The sequence below is a fragment of the Lynx canadensis genome, chromosome A1 (genome assembly GCF_007474595.2).
Source record: "Lynx canadensis isolate LIC74 chromosome A1, mLynCan4.pri.v2, whole genome shotgun sequence".
Lineage (NCBI taxonomy): Eukaryota > Metazoa > Chordata > Mammalia > Carnivora > Felidae > Lynx > Lynx canadensis.
Window position 1 is genome coordinate 115,766,348 of NC_044303.2, and position 21,197 is coordinate 115,787,544.

Sequence of the window (21,197 nt, forward strand, 5' to 3'; positions counted from 1 at the left end):
CATTTTCTGGGGATATCCAAGAAACATACATCCCACATTTCTGTAGTAGAAGGTGATGACAAAAGTCTTTTTGCACTTGTAATGATTGTTGGCAAGAAATGTGCTGCTAATCTGGATCTCAAAAAGAGTTATCAAATGGTAGTGAATGAAAATTCAAATGAGGACGGTATTTGTCATGTTCATCTCCATGTACTTAGAGGTCAGCAGGTAAATTGGTCTCCTAATTAAGCATGTTTTAGGGATAATTTTCCTTTCTCTGGATATTGATGAAGTTTGTAAGTTCTCATGTGTTGAACATTACAGTATCCTTATTTTTACATGTGTGTATGGATTGAAGAAATAATTTTAAAAACCCATACATTATGTGGGCACCTGGGTGTCTCAGTCAGTTAAGCATCTGACTTCGGCCCAGGTCATGATCATGATCTTAAGATTCGTGAGTTTGAGCCCCGCATCAGGTGACCTGCTTCAGGTGAGTCCCACTTCTCTCTGTCTCCCTCCCCTCCCCCTGTGGGGTTCCCTCTCTCCCCCTCTCCCTTCCTTCCTCCCTCTTTCTGCCCTTTGCTCACTTGTGCCCTCTCTCTCAAACAAATAAATAACTATACATTTTAAAAGACATTATCAAATGGTTAAAAGTGAGGGGTGGTAATTTTTCTAGTTAAATTGAAGTGTTTAAAGATTTTTTTTTTAATGTTTATTTTTGAGAGAGAGAAACAGGGAGTGAGTGGTGGAGGGGCAGAGAGAGAGGGAGACACAGAATCCGAAGCAAGCTCCAGGCTCTGAGCTGTCAGCACAGAGCCTAATGTGGGGCTCAAACTCACTAACCATGAGATCATGACCTGAGCCAAAGTCTTAAACGCTTAACCCACTGAGGTACCCCTACACCCCAGAAATGTTTAGATAGTAGTAGGAAATGTATTTAAAAGTCCATAGAGAATTAAACCTTACTTAAATTAATTGGTATAAGGTTATGGGACTCTTTGAACTAAGAAGAGAAGTGCTTAGGAAACTTTCAGGATATCAAAATTGTTTATAACCTCTTATCTTTAAAAATACTAGTTTTGTTATATACCTATAAACAAGAGAAGCATATAGCATCAAATAAACTTTTCAATTGAGAACTGTTCAGTAAAATCCATAGTTGGCTCCCATAAGATCTTTATTTTAATGTTTTTTTAGATTTCAAGGAAAGTTAGAATATAAAATCTTTTTAGAAATTGAGTATTCTCAGGGTGCCTGGCTGGCTCATTTGGTGGAGTATGCAACGCTCAACCTCAGGGTCATGAATTCAAGCCCCATGTTGGTCATGGAGTCTACTTTAAAAGAAAAAGGAAAGAAATCTATCTTAACTGTAAAAGTTTCTTTTTTATTCTTTTTCCTAAATTTCTAAATAGATAGTTTATTTCTCTGTTGATCTTTCTACAGAGAAGAAGTTTGTCAGTAAATAGAAAGATTCCTTGATTTGGGGTTTTGTCCTAGCCCTATTTTCATTCCCAGTAACATGTAATTTACTGTATGATATATAAGATGGATCTGAATACTGTTTCTTTTAAGATAAAAAGCCAAAGAAATTACTGTATAGTTACAAAGCCAACTGTTAAACAAAAAACAGCATGTTATATTGGGGTATTTTTTTCTGCCAAAGTAAGTTATCTGTCTAGATTGGTGCCTTTAAATTTTAAGATTCAATTTCAGTTTCATCTTGATGTAGAGACATCAGATTGCATAGTTTCTGTGTTTATTCAGTCTAACTGGGTTTCCACTATTTCAGTTACCCTCTAGATGGTTACTTTTAGTACCTGTTTTAATCCAGATTTACACTCAAGACTGATAATTTCTATTTCAAATAGGCAATAAATAGACTTGTTATACAATTTAAAAGGTAAAGCAAGCTTTCCTTCCTGAAGGCAAGTACTTAATTAAGTTTTGGGGGTATTCAAAAATGATATGCAAATTTTCAACTATGTAGGGGGTTGGTGCCCCTAACCCCCAAGTTCCAGGGTCAGCTGTACTGTTAACTAGTTTCTTATCTATTCGTTGGAGGCATTTTATGCATATAGAAAGGTGGATGGGGGTGCTTGGTGGGCTCAGTAGGAAGAGCATGTGACTCTTGATCTCTGGGTTGTGAGTTCGAGCCTCATGTTGGGTGTAGAGATTACTTTAGAAAATAAAGTCTTTTTAAAAAAGTAAAGAGGGGCACCTAGGCGGCTTGTTTGGGTGAGTGTCACATTCTTAATTTAGGCTCAGGTTCTTGATTTGATCTTGCGGTTCACAAGCTGAAGCCCCACATTGGGCTCCAAACTGACAGCACAGAGCCTGCTTAGGATTCTCTCTGTGCTTCACTCTCTGCCCCTCACCTGCTCTTTAGAGCTCACTCGCTCGCTTGCTGTTTCTCTCCCTCTCAAAAATAAAAAAAGAAAAATGAATGGATGCATGGATATATGCTTCCTCAAAAAAAACGTTGAAATATAACTTACAGTAAAATTGAGCAGTTTTAAGCATACACTATGAGTTTTGATAAATATATACACAGTTATGCAGTCTCTCCCAAGTTTATCATACAGAACATTTCCATCACCCCCCAAATTTTCTTCATGTTGTTTTGTAGTAAGTCCGCTCCACCTCCCTCCAGCCTCTGGAACTATTTATCTGCTTTCTGACACTATAAGTTTACCTTTTCTAGAACATTGTTCAATAGAATAATATAGAATGTGGTCTTTTTATATCTGACTTCTTTCACTTAGGAGTATATTTTTCAGGTTTATACATATCAGTACCTAAATGTCTTATTAGCTTAACTTAGAGTGAGGTTTTTAAAAATAATTCTATCATACTGGCTCATGAAATGGACTGATGGATCTTATATTCAACTTAGGTAAATCTTAGCTCTTGATGTTAAACCTTGACCTCCTTCAGGATGGAAAAAGATGACAATTTGAAAGCAAAATATTAAGGATAAAGCACAAGTAAAATTCCATTTAATGAACATGGTAGGAGTTCAGAATAATTTGTTGGGTTCAAATTCTCTTTTAATAGCAATTTATTGCTATTTAAGTAAAAAAAAAAAGATACCTTTTATGTTTTAAATTAAGCAAGTGTTCTTAGTTATACTAACCTGTATTAGAAACAACATTTGGCGTGGCACCTGGGTGGCTCAGTCGGTTGAGTGTCTGACTTCAGCTTAGGTCATGATCTCACAGCTCGTGGGTTCGAGCCCCGCTTCGGGCTCTGTGTTGACAGCTCAGAGCCTGGAACCTACTTCTGATTCTGTGCCTCCCTCTCTCTCTGCCCCTAACCCACTCATTCTGTCTCTGTCTCTCTCAAAAATAAATAAACAGTTTAAAAAAAAATTTTAAGAAACAACATTTGGGAATGGGAATTGTACCATAGATTTTTTTTAATTGTTTGTTTATTTTTACCATTTAATTTAATTTAATTTTTAAATTTATATCCAAGTTAGCGTATAGTGCAACAATGATTTCAGGAGTAGATTCCTTAGTGCCCCTTACCTTTTTAGCCCATCCCGCCCTCCCATAACCCCTCCAGCAACCCGCTATTTGTTCTCCATATTTAAGAGTCTCTTCTGAGTGTAAATCTGGATTAAATCCCCTCCCTGTTTTTATGTTATTTTTGCTTCCCTTCCATTATGTTCATCTCTTTTGTATTTTAAATTCCTCATATGAGTGAAGTCATATGATATTTGCCTTTTCTAACTAATTTCGCTTAGCATAATACCCTCTAGTTCCATCCACATAGTAGATTTTTTTCTTTTTTTAAGTAATCTCTCCCCCCAGGTGGGGCTCGAACTCACAACCTGGGGATCAAGAGTTGTGTAGTCAACTGACTGAGCCAGCCAGGTGCCCCAGGTAGTTATTTTTTTCCTTGAGATGGGCGGGGAATTTCTGTTGCAGAGAAATATAAAAGCCAAAAATTGAGATAGGTAAGAAAGTAAATAATGTTGGGGTACCTGGGTGGCGCAGTTGGTTAAGCATCTAATTTTGGCTCGGGTCATGATCTCCCGGTTCGTGGGTTCGAACTCCTTCGGATTCTGTGTCTCCTCCTCTCTGCCCCTTCCCTACATGTACTCGGTCTCTCTCTCAAAAATAAAATCTTTCAAAAAAAAAAAAGAAAGAAAGTAAATACTGTTAAATCTCTGTCTCAATCCCAGTGCTTTAAAAAAAATACAGGGTGCAGGGGCACCTGGCTGGCTCAGTCAGTTAAGCATCTGACTTCAGCTCAGATCATGATCTCACGGTTCATGAGTTCCAGTCCTGCTTCAGGGGAGTTCGTGCCCTGCTTCTGGTAAGCATGAGCCCCGCATCGGGTGAACATGAGCCCCTCTTCGGATGAGTTCTGCCTCTCTCCCTGTCCCTTGTGGGATTGTCTCTCTCTTTGCCCTTGCTCACTTACGCTCTCTCTCTCAAAAAACAAAAAAACAGAAGACTACAAGGGGGGCCTGGCTGGCACAGTCAGAAGAGCATGCAACTCTTGATCTTGAAGTCTTGGGTTCAAGCCCCACGTTGGGTGTGGAGATTACCAAAAAAAATTTTTTAAATACAGAACTTTGTTTCTGTACTTTGTCCTCCAAGCTTCCAGGTAGTGTACTACAGAATAATTGTACCAAAATGACTGGTTGAATAAGTTAACTCAGAGAAAGGGACTTACAGAAATAACTAAGTGCTGCAAATTAAAAACTATATAATATTTGGAATGTTAAATCGTATCTTCATAGAACTCATTAATAAGATTCTAAGTAGTTTTTTGTAATTTAAGTATAGTTGGTATGCAGTATTACGTTAGTTTCAGGGGTAGAACATAGTGATTTGACATTTATATCCATAATGAAATGCTCACTACGATAAGGGTAGTTACCATTTGTCACCATACAAAGTTATTAAAGTATTATTGGTAGTATTCCTTATTTTGTACTTCATATCCCGGTGACTTAATTTTTCTTTATAACTTAAAGTTTGTACCTTTTAATCCCCTTCACCTATTTCATCCATCTCCCCCACACCCCTTCTCTTGCAGTTACCAGTTTATTCTCTGTATTTATGAGTCTGCTTCTGTGTTGTTTTGTTTCTTCATCTGTTTTGTTTTTTAGATTCTACATTTAAGTGAAATCGTTTACTATTTGTCTTTCTCTGTTTGATTTATTCCACTTAGCATAATACCCTCTAGGTCTATCCATGTTGTTGCAAATGACAAGATGTCATTACTTTTTGTGGTTGAGTGATACTCCATTGTGTGTATGTACGTATGTGTATATATATACATACATACATATATATGTATTTATGTGCCACATCAGTCTTTTACCCATTCATATGTTGATGGATACTTTGGTTGTTTCTGTATTTTGGCTGTTGTGAATAATGTTGCAGTAAACATTAGGGGAGCATGTATCATTTCGAGTTAAGTGTTTTCATTTTCTTTGAATGAAATTTCTGAATTGCATGGTATTTCTATTTTTAATTTTTTGAGGAAGCTCCATACTGTTTTTCTTAGTGGCTGCACCAGTTTACGTTCATTCCCACCAGCAGTGCATCCTTTTCTCTGCATCCTCACTAGCACTTGTTATGCCTTGTCTTTTTTTTTTTAATTTTATTTTTTATTTTTTTTAAATTTACATCCAAATTAGTTAGCATATAGTGAAACAACTTGTTATGCCTTGTGTTTTCAATACCAGCCTTTCTGACAGGTGTGAGGTGATAGCTCATTGTGGTTTTGGTTTGCATTTCCCTGATGGTTAGTGATATTGAGCATCTTTTCATGTGTCTTTTGACCATTTGTATATCTTCTTTGGAAAAATGTCTATTCAGGTCCTCTGCCCATTTTTAAATCAGATTGGGGTTTTTGGTGTTGAGTTGTAGGAGGTTATATATATAGAGAGAGATATAATATATATTATGTGTATCTATATAGAGATATATATTATCTGTATATCGATATGGATAATCCTTTATTAGATCAATCATTTGCAAATCTTCTCATATTCAGTAGGTTGCCTTTTTTTGTTGTTGATAGTTTCCTTTGCTGTATAAAAGCTTTTAGTTTGATATAGTTGCTTTTGTTGGTCTTGCCTGAAGATACAGGTCCAAAAAAATATTGCTAAGACAGATATCTAGGAGTTTACTGCCTATGTTTTCTTTTAGGAGTTTTGTGGTTTCAGGTCTTACATTTTTAAGTCTTTAATCCATTTTGAGTTTATTTTTGTGTATGGTGTAAGAAAGTGGTCCAATTTCATTCTTTTGCACTTAGCTGCCAAGTTTTCCATTTATTGAAGAAACTGTCTTTTCCTCATTGTATATTCTTGCCTCCTTTGTCGTAGATTAATTGACCACATAAACATGAGTTTAATTCTGGCTCTGAATAGTTTTTATTGTGCTTTTTTTTTAATGTTTATTTATTTATTTTTTGAGAGAGAGCGTGCACGAACAAGCCGGGGAGGGGCAAAGAGAGAGGGAGAGAGAAATCCCAAGCAGGCTCTGTGCTATCAGCATAGAGCCCCAGGTGGGGCTCACACTCACGAATTGTGAGATCGTGACCTGAGCTGAAATCAAGAGTCAGACGCTTAATCAGCTGAGCCACCCAGGCACCCCTGTTGTACTTTTAAAATACTAAATTTTACTATTTTTACTGTAGTTGTTTAAAAATATAATCAGGGGCGCCTGGCTGGCTCAGTTGGAGAAGCAACTTGCTATCGGGGTTGTTAGTTTAAGCCCTACGTTGAGTGTAGAGATAACTTAAAAAAATTTTTTTTTAATTAAAAACATAATCTAAAACTATCCCTTGTTTTAAATCTCAAATGCCAAGCCAAGAGGAAAAGGAATAGAGTATGATTTCCTGCCTTGTGGTTTTTTTAGGAATCCCCACCTAGTAACGAATCTTAAGTTGGTGGGTTCTTCATGGGAAAGTAGCTAAGCAGCTGGCATCTGGTTGTAGAGCATTACTATAGGTAGATCTGTCTCTGATTACAAAATTTTATGATGGACTTTCTTATTTTAGCCTTTTTAATATATCCAGCGTTTTCATTATATCCCTTTTTAAGTTTTTTCAACTGCCTTTGGAACCCTGGTTGTCTATATCAGCTAAAAACCTATCAGTGTCTCGTCAGATGGTCCCATGTCATTTGAAACATTTATGACTTCCAGAGCTTGTCCCAAGTGTAACCTAATAGTTCTGAGATACAAAAACTGGTATTGAAACTTCTTTTTTGAAAACTAATAAATTACATTTTTACCTTAAAACAGTTTTTGTAGTTCTTTAGTATACAATACATATTTACTTTCCTTATATTTACTTACTGAACTGTGAACAAGGCAAAAATGATCCACTTTTTAAACATACATTTGTATTCAAGAATCCCAAATACTTTAACCTAAAGATTCACGGATCTATCCTTCTCTGACTTTGAAGGATTGTTCAAAGCTTCACTAGTGGGATAGAGAATATTGGTATGAGTGAAAATTTTATTAATTGGTAACAGTTACGTATATATTGAATACATTTCCTTTCTTTCTATTTTTTTAAGGAATTGAATGACCTCGCACGGGACCCCCCAGCACAGTGTTCAGCAGGTCCTGTTGGAGATGATAGTAAGTATTTAAAAAGAATGATAAAATGGCTCCTGTCTGGCTCACTTGGTAGAGCATGAAACTCTTGATCTCAGGGTAGTGAGTTCCAGCTCTATGTTGAGTGTACAGTCTCAACTTAAAAATATAAAAAATAAAAAAATAAAAATAAAGGGAATGATGAAATGCAACTGCATAACCATCTGCCTGCCTCTAGGGAACTGTGGGACTAATGAATAATATCTCTCTCAAGGTTATTTTGTGTGAAGAGATAATTATGCTGTAGGGAAGAGGCAGTGTTTACACTTACTTGTCTGCAAAAGATGCAGTTCTATGTGTATCTCATCAATCTCTATAGTATTCATTTTGAAACTTTTGAACCTTTTCTGCCAGATATTGCCTGTATAGTTGTTCTGGCCCCTTCCTACCTCTATCCTTCAACCCTTCTAGGTATTTTGCTGGGGTAAAATATTTGAGGTTTTACTTATATCTAGCCTTTACTCTTTAAGATAATCCTAAGGATGAGGGTGTGTGTGTGTGTGTGTGTCTGTGTCTGTCTGTCTGTCTGTCTTTGTCTTTCAACTGGCTCATACTTGTGAAGACAGGTACAATTTGTTTATTTTTAATGTCCAGTTTATCAATTTAATCCTGTCTAAAATAATTTATTAGGCCTTATCATACATGTTGGATAATAATTTTCCTTTTGTTTCACTTTGTGTCACCACAGCTTGCTCCCCCCTTATACCATCTTCTAACTTTGTTTAAAAGGAGAATATATGGGGGGGGGGGGCAGGGCAGAGAGAGAGAGAGGACAGAGCATCTGAAGTGGGCTCCGAGCTGTCAGCAGCAAGCCTGATGTGGGGCTCGAACTCACAGTGAGATCATGATCTGGGCCACAGTCAAGATGCTCAACCAACTGAGCCACCCAGGTGTCCCTAAAAGGAGGATATTTGAACCAGACTGTACTTTACGGCACAAAACTAATTGATAAAAGAGTATAATATTTAGCAAATAGGAGAAATGAGCATACTTAAACAATTTTGTAAGACAAGTGTATACATTAAAACAAAAAAATAAATGAGGTTGTATTGGCTTATGTTTAAAATCTTTCCCTGATTTTGCTTAAGAATTTTGGTTTTGGGGGTGCCTGAGTGGTTCAGTCTGTTAAGCATCCAACTCTTGATTTTGGCTCATGTCATGATCTCATGATATTGTGGAATCGAGCCCTACATCGGGCTGTGCACTGACAAATAGGAGCCTGTTTGGGATTCTCTCTGTGCCCCTCCACTGCATATGTACTCTCTCTCTCTCTCTCAAAATAAATAACCGTTAAAAAAAAAAAAAAAAAAGAATGTTGGTTTTAGCTTGCTAAACTTAAGAATCAAAACAAGGCCCTGGGGCTCCTGTGTGACTCAGTTGGTTAAGTGTATGACTTTGGCTCAGGTCACGATCTTCTGGTTTGTGAGTTAAAGCCCCACATTGGGCTCTGTGCTAATAGCTCTGAACGTGGAGCCTGCTTCAGTTTCTGTGTCTCCCCCTCTCTTTGCCGCTTCCCCACTTGTGCTCGGTCTCTCTTTCTCTCTCAAAAATGAATAAAAACTTGGGGCGCCTGGGTGGCGCAGTTGGTTGAGCGTCCAACTTCAGCCAGGTCGCGATCTCACGGTCCGTGAGTTCGAGCCCCGCGTCGGGCTCTGGGCTGATGGCTCGGAGCCTGGAGCCTGTTTCCGATTCTGTGTCTCCCCTTCTCTCTGCCCCTCCCCGTTCATGCTCTGTCTCTCTCTGTCCCAAAATAAATAAAAAACGTTGAAAAAAAAATGAATAAAAACTTTAAAAAATCAAATAGGAATCAAAGCAAGGCCCTTTTACAGGGATTGCTTTACATATAAAATAGATGAGGGATGCCTGGATGGCTCAGTCAGTTAAGTGTCTTGACTTGGGCTCAGGTCATGATTTTGAGAATCATGATTTTGAGCCCTGCCTCAGGCTCTCTCCTGTCAGCACAGAGCCTGCTTCAGATCCTTTGTTTCCCTCTCTCTCTGTCTTTCCACTGCTCTAGTGCATGTGCTCTCTCTCAAAAATAAATAAACATTTTTAAAAAGCCAGATATAGGGGCGCCTGGGTGGCGCAGTCGGTTAAGCGTCCGACTTCAGCCAGGTCACGATCTCGCGGTCCGTGAGTTCGAGCCCCGCGTCAGGCTCTGGGCTGATGGCTCAGAGCCTGGAGCCTGTTTCCGATTTTGTGTCTCCCTCTCTCTCTGCTCCTCCCCCGTTCATGCTTTGTCTCTCTCTGTCCCAAAAAAATAAATAAACGTTGAAAAAAAAATAAAAAAAAGTAAAAAGCCAGATATGGTATAAATTATAAAAGGAGTACATGTGATGAAAAATCCCATTTACATTATTCTGTTCAGATTGGTCCGTTATGAGTAACTATAGTGTTTGATACCAAACAGGATAGGCCAAGTACTTAAACATGCATTATCTCAGTTAAGCCTCACAATAGTTCTTTTGGGTGAGTGGAGTAGAAATTGTAAACTACTTTAGAGAAGAATATAGTGAAGAGACTCACGGTGGTTTCCAAAGTGGACTCATTCTCAAGTTTTTTGATACTGGTTTTGTCATTCGTGGTATCATACATTCCACCTGCATCAGTGTGGTGTTTGAGTTGAAAAAGTGGTTTTATTTCAGCAAAATTCCTCGAAGTTGAGAGTGGCTGATCTTTTCATTAAAAGTGTTTGAACTCTGGGGCATAGAATTCATTTTTGAAGTTGTCTTCAGTATGCTGAAGTAATTTCCCTTTGCTCTGCATAGTATTATCACATTCCTTTCTCAGAAAAGTTATCTTAGAGAGTTAAATAAAACTCCCCAGGGGCGCCTGGGTGGCACAGTCGGTTAAGCGTCCGACTTCAGCCAGGTCACGATCTCGCGGTCCGTGAGTTCGAGCCCCGCGTCGGGCTCTGGGCTGATGGCTCAGAGCCTGGAGCCTGTTTCCGATTCTGTGTCTCCCTCTCTCTCTGCCCCTCCCCCGTTCATGCTCTGTCTCTTTCTGTCCCAAAAATAAATAAACGTTGAAAAAAAAAATTTTTTTTTAAAAAATAAAACTCCCCAAAGCATAAGCAATAAAAGAAAAAATAGGTGATTTTACATTTAATGAAGTCTAATTTAGGTGCTGCAAATAATACCATTAAGAAAAAGAATGAAAAAAAAAGAATGAGAAAATTTGTGCAAATCATCTCTCTGATAAGGAAATTTATTCAAAATTATTTTTAAAAATCTTTATAACTCAACAGTATAAAGATAAATAGCCCATTTCTGTTTTTAATGACTAAAGGATCTGCATAGACTTGTCTCTAAAAAGAATTTACAAATGGCTAATAAGCACCTGGAAAAGATGCTCAGTATCATTAGTCATCAGGGAAATGGAAATCACATCCATAATAAACTAACACTTCACACCTTCTAGTATGGGTAGAATCAGCGAGTCAAATAATAAGTGTTGATGAGATTGTGGAGAAATTGGAACCTAAATATCTTGCTGGTAATAATGTAAAATGGTACAGTTCAAAAATATGGTCGTTCTTCTAAAAGTTAAACATAGACTTATCATATGTGAGTTCACTCATTGGTTTATATCGAGGAGAAATGAAAACATGTCCACACAAAAACTTGTGCATGAATGTTCATAGAAGCAGTAGCTGTAAAATAGCCAAAAGGTGGTAACAATCCAAATGCCCACCAGCTGATGAAGGCATAAATAGAATGTATGTCCATACAATGGAATATTCCATGTCAATAAAAAGGGAGTACTGATGTGTACTACAACATAGATGAGCCTTAAAAACATGCTGAGGGATGCTTGACTGGCTCACTCAGTTGGCTGTCCAACTCTTGATATTGGCTCAGGTCATGATCTCACAGTTTGTGGGATTGAGCCCCGTGTTGGGCTCTGCCCTGACAGCATAAAGCCTTCTTGGGATTTCCCCTCTCTCTCTCTCTCTCTCTCTCTCTCTCTCTCTCTCTCTCTCTCTCTGCCCCTCTCCCGCTTACATGTGTGTGCACGCACGCTCTCTCAAAATAGATAAACACTAAAAAAATTTTTTTAATAAAGGAAAACATAGTGAGAGAAGCCAGATATAAAAGACCACATAATGTATGGTTCTATTTTTATGAAATATGGATCCATAAAGACAGAAAATAGATAATGGTTGCATAGAACTAGAGATCTGGGGGAAATGTGGAGTGATTGCATATGGATATGGGTTTCTTTTGGGGATGATGAAAATGTTCTAAAATTGATTGTAGTGATGGTTGCACAACTCTGTGAATATCCTGAACAACACTGGATTGTAAACTTTTAGTGGAAGAATTTTATGATATACGGATTATCTCTCTATAGCTGTTTAAAACGTAATAACCTCTCCCTTAACTCCTAACCACCCTTTTCAGGTGACTTGGGTCACCTGCTGCTAAACTATTAATAGTGCCTACCTTCTAAGAGAATAAGGAAAATCTCATTGGGGACAGAATAACTTCCTTACACTTGGTCATCTAGATAGTCTGCTGATATTACATTTAAAACTTAGGGAGTGTTTGAAAACAGTTGAGATAAATTATTGTCAAAAAGTCCTGATCAAGTCTTCCTGATGAATTGTATAAGGATAAAATAAAGTGTAACTGTGTAGCTAAATATTAGAAGGAGGCAGAATTTAATCTTAGGAAGAAAGAAACTGTTGGTCACAACAAAACTTTCTGAGCTTCTTTTGACTATTCTAGCAGTCAAATCCCTCAGCACCATATTATTGATATTTAGTGTAAGAGTGAAGTCTTTTATTTTATATTCAAAATAATACAAGGACGCCTCACTGGCTCAGGTGATAGCGCATGTGACTTTTTTTTTTTTTTTTTCTTAATGTTTATCTATTTTTGAGAGACAGAGAGCTAGTCGGGAAGGGGCAGAGAGAGAGAGGGAAACATAGAATCTGAAGCAAGCTCCAGGCTCCAAGCTGTCAGCCCACAGCCTGATGCGGGGCTCAAACTCAAGACCTGTGAGATCATGACCTGAGCCAAAGTCAGATGCTTAACTGACTGAGCCACCCAGGTGCCCCGAGAGCATGTGACTCTTGGGGTTGTGAGTTCAAGCCCCATGTTGGGCATAGAAATTACTTTTAAGAAGGTACCTGGGTGGCACAGTGAGTTAAGCTTCGACTCTTGATTTCAGCTCAGGTCATGATCTCAATGATTCATGGCATCAGGCCTTGAGTTGGGCTCTGTGCGAAGCCTGCTTGGGATTCTCTCTCTCTTCTCTCTCCGCCTCTCCTTCCCTCACGTGCACACAAGTACCTGCTCACTCTTTCTCTCTCTCTCAAAATGAATAAACTTTTAAAAACAGAAATAGGAGCACCTGAGTGGCTCAGTCAGTTAAGCATCTGATTCTTGATTTTGGCTCAGGTCATAATCTCACAGTTCATGGGTTTGAGCCCTGCATCAGCCTCTGTGCTAATAGTGCAGACAGAGCCTGCTTGGGATTCTCTCTCTCCCTCTCTGCTCCTTTCCTATTCCTGTGTGCTCGCTCTCTCTCAAAATAAATAAATAAAAACATGAAAAAAAGAAGATAAATTTAAGAATGAACTTTAATAATACAGTGCTTTAGTTTTTAAATACCCATATTTAATGTACCATTACATTTTTTCCATTTTTGTGCAAAGATCTGGTGAGCAGAAACAAGTATACTTCCTGAAGGAAAAAGTGAGGCAAAGATTTATTGGTCATATAATCTGTTTCATTTACTTTTGTTTTGAGCTTCTCTTTAAAAAAAAAAAAAGAGATTTTATTTATTTATTTCAAGTTGTTGTTGTTGTTGTTGTTTTTTGAGAGAGAGCACAAGCAGGGGAAGAGCAGAGAGAAAGGGAGACAGAATCCCAAGTAGGCTCTGCATGGGCTCAAACCCACAAAAACTGTGAGATTATGATCTGAGCCAAGATCAAGAGTCGGAACCTTAACCCACTGCACCACCCAGGTCCCCCTTTTGTTTTGACCTCTTGGTGAATGTGACTCTCTGGAGATCTGTACTTGAATTCAAATGTGGGTCTCTTGAGTTTCATTCTCAAACTGTAACAGATATTCTTGGTTATGTTTTTTAGCCTTAAAGCTTCATCTTTGGGGTGCCTGGGTGGCTCAGTTTGTTAATCCTCTGACTTTGGCTCAGGTCATGATCTCACGGTTAGTGAGTTCGAGCTCTGAGTCGGGCTGTGTGCTAACAGCTCAAAGACTGGAGCCTGATTCAGATTCTGTTTTGCCCTCTCTGTCTGCCCCTCCCATGCTCACGCTCTCTCTCTCTCTCTCAAAAATAAACATTAAAAATTAAAAAAAAAAAAAAGAAAAAGTTTCATCTTTGAGTATTCTAAACAGTAATCAGTGAGATGTGAACTTAACATTTAAACTCTCACGGAAGAGGTTGTAGCTTTTAGTTTGTGTAATGTGGTTTTCAGCATCAAACCAGGATGGTAGTGGGAGTTTTTTTGTTTTTGCTTGTTTTAGACTATCAAAACTTTTTAATTCATTACCATGAGTTTTTTTTTTTTAATGTGTATTTATTTTTGAGAGAGAGAGCCTGCATGCAAGCAGGGAGGGGCAGAGAGAGAAGGGAACAGAGGATCGATCCCAAGTGGGCTCTCAAGATGCTGACAGCAGGTAGCCCCATGTGGGGCTCGAACTCACAAACTGGAGATCATGACCTGAACCTAAGTCAGATACTTAACCAACTGACCACCCAGGCCCCCCGTGAATTTTTATTTTTATTTTCTTTTTAGGTTTTTTTTTTTTTAATGTTTATTTATTTTTGAGACAGAGACAGAGCATGAACAGGGGAGGGTCAGAGAGAGAGGGAGATACAGGATCCGAAACAGGCTCCAGGCTCCGAGCTGTCAGCACAGAGCCCGACGCGGGGCTCGAACTCGCGGACTGCGAGATCATGACCCTAGCCGAAGCCGGACGCTTAACCGACTGAGCCACAGGCGCCCCGTGAATTTTTAGTTTTAACAGCTGCTAAAATTGATCCTTAAATGAAAGGTTTTTGAAATCTAGACATTCATGTAAGATACAGCAATATTTTATGCTTATGGCCAAATATTTTACCCCAAACCATTTCTAGAGAGTTCTATTACTTGGAAACTGTAGTGATTTTTTTTTTTTAAGTATTTATTTATTTATTTATTTATTTATTTATTTATTTATTTTTAAGTAAACTCTGTACCACATGTGGGGCTTGAATTCACAACCTACAGATCAAAAGTCACATGCTCTACCAACTGAGCCAGGAAACTGTAGTGATTTTTTTTTATGTATGTATGTATGTATGTATGTATTTTTAAGTAAACTCCATACCACACGTGGGGCTCGAATTCACAACCAAGAGATCAAGAGTCACATGCTCTACCAACTGAGCCAGCCAGGTGCCGCACCCCTCCCTTATTTTTTATGGCATCATAGTGATTCCTGAACTATTTACCAAACCATTGTAATTTGAGTCCGTGTTAGATATCCTCCCACTACCTTCTTACCTCCTTTTTTATACTTCCACAAGGAGAGCTAGGAGTCGAGAAGAGTTCCAGAGGGAGACTTGAGTCAGTGATTCCAGTAGGTATTCTTAAATTAACTAGTGTAACAGAATACTCAATTAAGATTTTAATGGTAGGTCTTCAGATGCTTTTGTTAATCAAATTCCATCTTAATGTGTTTTTAGTTTAGTTCATGTTTCTCTGCCTTGTTGATGTTGTAGATTCTAGATCATTTTAAAAAGACATAAATATGGATCTTTCATCTGTTAGTAAGGGACTAGTAATTCTAAAGCCCTACATGTAAGTGCTCTCAGTTTTTTCTTGCTGTAAAAGCCAGTCTTTCCTAATTTGAATATTATCTACTTTGACTTTACAGTCTTGCTCTATACCAGTATTATAAAAGGAGTCTATTGTATATTAATGTGTTAAGGAAATGATATAACACATTGAAGAGTTGAATCTTTGGTTCTTTTTTACCCTCTGAAGTAAGAAATGCTGATTTACAAGTGGAGCTTGGGCCTTGTCAAGAATTTTTGTCTCCCTAATAAGAATTTTCAAGATCTTTTAGCCCAAATACTTTTTCATTATGCATCTTACCAGTGTTCTAGACTATACTAGTCATTTTCTTTTCTCTCTTCAGACTCAGATTTGATTTAGATTCGTCATCCTGCCTAGGGCTTACCATATTGCTTATGAATAAACTGGGATTATACAGGGAATGATATGTTATTATAGTGTACCTATAATGGAGATAATTACTTCATGATGATTTTTTGTTCTTTTTCAGTGTTCCATTGGCAAGCTACGATAATGGGGCCAGTAAGTATTCAGATTGATTTTGGAATAAATGTTGATATAATTCACTCATTTTAATCCCACTTTTCTTGTTATCGACAGAATGACAGTCCCTATCAGGGTGGAGTATTTTTCTTGACAATTCATTTCCCAACAGATTATCCTTTCAAGCCACCTAAGGTAACTGGGATATGTATGGCACTTGTTTTTTATGTGCTTTCTGTGATACCAGTAAACCAGTTTATAAAAGTTTTTCTTTTTTCTCTAGGTTGCATTTACAACAAGAATTTATCATCCAAATATTAACAGTAATGGCAGCATTTGTCTTGATATTCTACGGTCACAGTGGTCTCCAGCACTAACTATTTCAAAAGGTAATGGAATAGGTATCTGATATCATGATAAAGCAGCAGTGTTTTTTGTCTTTTAAAGGTTACTTATTTTGAAATGATGACTCTTATTCCTATTAAGAGGAGGTAGCAGTCCCCTTATTTTTTAGTAGACCTTGAGACCACTGGAGGGAGTTGGATTTTCAGGCATAGGTATTCTTTGGTGTTATGACTACTCTGTCCATTATGCCATTCAAGCTTAGGTTGGAAAATGGCCTCTAGGTATGAATATTTTTTAGAGGAAAGTTAAAGTAGAAGATAATTAATATCTCTTCCAACCTTGAAATCCACGAATGGAAAGGATAGATACTGTTCCAGAAAAGGAAATAACAGCCCTTTTAGAGGAATGCTTGTGGTATAAATATAGGTTATGGGGTCTTGAAGAACAAAGGATAGGTGAATTCATATTCAGGCTCTTTAAGGTTTTATCAGGTCTGGTCTTGAGGTTTCTATTAGTAACAGATTCATCCTGTAATATGACCAGTTTAATAAAAAATTTTTTATTTGATCATCTTGATTTTTTTCGTATATAGTCCTGTGTATGTGTGTTTGAATGTATATTTAAAGATTTGTCATCAATTTTGTGATGAAATATCCAGTAGTTCTAAATAAAACCTAATTATATGAGTAGGTTGGGAATTTTTTATATCTGTGAACTGAGTAGTTAAACATTTTCTTATATTGTTGATTTGAAATTGTACAGCCCCTCAACATCATACCCAAATGAAATCACAAGTAGATTAAAAGCTGTCAAAACACAAATACAAGAAATAGGCTGCAAATGAGATGATAGGCTAGTATGTTTAAAATGGGAAGAACATACAGGGCACCTGGGTGGCTTAGTCGGTTAAGTGACCGACTTTGGCTCAGGTCATGATCTTTTGGTTCATGGATTCAAGCCCCATGTCAGGCTCTTTGCTGACAGCTCGGAGCCTGCAGCCTGCTTCAGATTCTGTCTATGGCTTTCTCTGCCCCTCCCAGGCTTGTGTTCTTTGTCTCTAAAATAAATAAGCATTAAAAAAAATTTGTTTTTAATTAAAAAAATAAAATAGAAAGAACATATATAAAAATAAGTAAGAAAAAGATCCCAATAGGTGAATGGTCAGAAAGGAGCAAAACAATCAAAGAAATGAAAATTAAGTTCCCATTTTCCACCTTTTTAATTAACAAAGATCTTTTAAAAAAAACCAAATGCTGGTGAAGTACATTGAAACGGGTGCTTACATATCACAGGTAGGAGTATAGATTTGTAAATCCCAGTCAGTATGTATTAAAAGATAAGAGATTTAATCATTACTTCCCGTTGACCCAGTAATTCTAGTTTCATTCATTTGTACTAAGAAGATAGATAACCTCAAACGCTAAAAATGTTTTGTGTGGAAGTGTATTTGTGAACCTGTGTGGAAATACATTTGTGAACATTTATTTATTTCTAAAAATTAGAAATTAAAGATCCAACAGTAGAGGAAGAAATAATCAGTTCTAGCACACACTTTTAAAAAGAGTATTGATCCTTACCAATATTGTAAAAAATGGGAAAATACTATGTTTGAAAAAAGCAGAAAAGAGATAAAATTTGTATATATTATAGTTTGAGTTAATATAGAAGTATGTTTGGGCTCTTTGCTGGCTCATTCAATGGAGCTTGCAACTCTTGATCTCGGGGTTGTGAGTTTGAGACCTATTTTGGGTGTAGGGATTACTTAAAAAAAAAAATCTTAAAAAAAAAGTATGTTAAGTAGCTAGAAAGAAATAATGTGGGCATTTGGGTGATGAGATTTGGTGTATGAAATATTTTTCTTTACTATTTTGTTATATTTTATCCTTTCTTTAATGTGTACATTTAGGCAGGAGGCAACATAGTTCCATGCTAAAAAACATAGATTCTGAATCTAACTGCCTATATTCACCTCTCAGCTCTACGTCTTATCACATGAATCTTGAGACAAATTAGCTTCTGTATTCCTCAGTTTTTCATCTGTAAAATAGGATGGTAATTCTAACCATTTCATTACTATTATAAAGATTTCAAAAAGCAAAATGCATAGTTAATTGGTTTCTTGTAAGCACTCAGATAACTAGGATAAAGCCACTGTTCTAAAAAATGTTGGATATTTGCTGTTATAACTTTGTTGTTTTTATAAATACGACTTGTATACTCTAACAAATTTTTTTTTTTTTTTTTTTTTTTTAAGTAGGCACTATGTCCAATGTGGGTTGGAACTCACAACTCTGAGATCAAGAGTTGCATGCTCTATGAACTGAGCCAGCCAGGTGCCTCTGACAATTAAAAAAAAAAAAAATTTTTTTTTTTAATGTTTATTTATTTTTGAGAGAGAGACTGAGCATGAGTGGGGTAGGGGCAGAGAGAGGGAGACAAAATCTGAAGTAAGATCCAGGTTCTGAGCTGTCAGCACAGAGCCTGACATGGGGCTTGAACGCATGAACCATGAGATCATGACCTGAGCTGAAATCGGATGCTTAACCAGACTGGGGCATTTAGCGTGCCTGGGTGGTTCAGTCAGTTAAGTGTCAGACTCTTGATTTCACCTCAGGTCATGCTCTCAGGGTGGTTAGATCAAGCCCCACATTGGGCTCTACATTGATCGTGGAACCTACTCAAGTCTCTCTCTCTCTCTGTCCCTCCCCTGCTTTCATGTGTGCATTCTCTCTCTCTCTCTCTCTCTCTCTCTCTCTCTCTCTCTCTCTCTCTCTCAAAAAAAAAAAAAAAAAATCTGGGGCATTAAATTGAAAATTATGGCATCCCAGGCAAAAATATAAACAAAAAACTAGGAGAACACATTTTTAAAAGTTGAGGGGCACCTGGCTGGCTGAGTCACTAAAGCATGCAGCTCTTGATCTCCAAGTTGTGAGTTTGAGCCTCACATTGGCTATAGAGATTGCTCAAAAATAAAATCTTTAAAAAAAAGTGAATGAAATAGTTTTGCAGATAAGTGGGCCCTTTTCTTTTTGTAAGCCTCTTTGTAATTGAGGGGCTGCTTGTGAAAGTGTTGTTTTTGTGATTTCCTTGCCTGGTTGTTCTTCCTTCACCAAGTATCAGTAAAGATAGAAATCCAGTAATGGGACCAAGAGAGGTAGATTACTGTGTGTGTATGTGTGTGTGTGTGTGTGTGTGTGTGTGTGTGTGTGTGTGTAGGAGGGGAAAGGTTTAATAGCTGAAATTGTTAACCATAGCTCTTTTTTTTCTTCCCCCTTCTGTGCTTAGTGTTGATTTTTCAGTTACACTACCTCATAAGGGCCATTAATTTATTTGACTTATGTTCTCTTTGTCTGGATAGCTATCTTTTAAAATAATTGCATTCTATTTTGTTGAACTTGATTATATCAGTATACCTAAGTTTAATGTTTTAATGACTCCTTTTTGTAAATTGAATGTTTGGGCAAGTAGTTATGTAAAAGGCCTGAATCCTATATGTGATATTCCTTTGTTGAGGGCAGTAACTTTGACCTGAAGTTCTTTCTGCTTTGAGTGTATATGTTAGGGATCTGAATATACAGAAACCTTAAAAGAAGTGGTTAAATGTGCTATAAAGCCACTTGATTATATGTTTTTAGATTTAGAAGTGACTGTGGGTTATGACCCTGATGAAAATGAGTATATACTGATGAAAAATGTTGATGTAGATAAAAATTTAGTCATTTCAGTGAAGTGTCTCTGCAGGTTATACAAATAGGAGTATCTCTTTATGGAGAAGGAATGTATAGTAAATTATAAGCCAAAAGCAGTGTTGTATGACTTAAAAGGACCCTCAGTAGTACAGTAAGAATCTTTTTACCAGGTCCAGGTAACCACCACCCCACCTTCCTTTCCTTCCTGGAAAGAGTTAAAAAATTTATTTATTTAAAAAAATTTTTTTAAGGTTGCCTTATTGGAATAATTGGAAGAGAAATTTGGTAAGGGAATTTGTGCAAATACTAATCTGGTAGCATGTCTAATTTCAGGTGAAGATTTATTTGAATTCTTGCCAATTTGATGGGCTGGACAAGTTTCTTCTTTCAGTAATAGTCAATAATTTCATGAACATTCAAAAATCTGTAACTTCCTGTTGTCATTTCCAGGAAATACATGAAATCTTTCCTTATTGCTGTTAGAATGTTCTGTGCTTGAAGAGGGCATCAGGTGATACACCTGACAATGGGAAGAGAAGATGTTTTGGGAATGCCATCTGCCAGAATTGTGGGCAACAGGAATGAAGAGTCAGAAAACATCTTTCCTGATGTTTTTTATTTTCCATATACTCTTAAGGAAATAGCTTTTTTGTTAACAAAGTGAATGATAAAGGGCACGTGAACCTTTTCCTCACCTCTCAGAAGCCCTTGATCTCTCTAGGTAGGAAAATGAATTATTTTCCTGGTGAATTTGATGTTTTGGGAGTAAAATGAGCTTAGAATCATTGTCTCCTGCTACAGAATATTAGAAATAAGATAGCTGAGTTCTCTTGCATCAGAATAGAAGAATTAGAATTTATTTTAGTATGTCAGAGACCCCTGGATTTAATACAATTAGTGGCCTTGGCCTCCTCCTTTGCATTCAGTAAGGAATACATAAGTTTACAACAAATTTGAACAGAGGCAATTGTATTATTGAGATTTGTCTGCTGTGTTCCACGTTGTCACTGAGAAAATGGCTTAGATGAGATTCTAAATTGTCACTGAAAAGAATTTGAGAACTTAAAATGTTGTATCCTGTATACTAAGTATGGCCAGCTCCATTTGGGGGCAAATACGGGCCGTTATGTTTTTAGACTAAATTGTTTTCAACTAAAAATGAAATCCATTGCATCTGAATGTAATACCTGTCGTTGAGAAAGCAGTGATTGTTCGATTTCATGGTTGTCACTTCTGAGAGCATTCAGTAGTGTGGTT

General features: G+C 37.3%; 1 protein-coding gene across 1 annotated transcript in view; it reads left to right on the plus strand.

Annotated features, from left to right (window-relative positions):
* The window catches only part of UBE2D2 (ubiquitin conjugating enzyme E2 D2), a 56,274-nt gene that overhangs the window by 30,506 nt on the left and 4,571 nt on the right, over window positions 1–21,197 (plus strand). Inside the window, exons 2-5 of the mRNA XM_030319415.1 lie at window positions 7,535–7,598; window positions 15,914–15,945; window positions 16,024–16,101; window positions 16,190–16,295. Coding sequence (XP_030175275.1) covers window positions 7,535–7,598; window positions 15,914–15,945; window positions 16,024–16,101; window positions 16,190–16,295 — 280 coding nt within the window. The remainder of the gene's footprint in view (window positions 1–7,534; window positions 7,599–15,913; window positions 15,946–16,023; window positions 16,102–16,189; window positions 16,296–21,197) is intronic.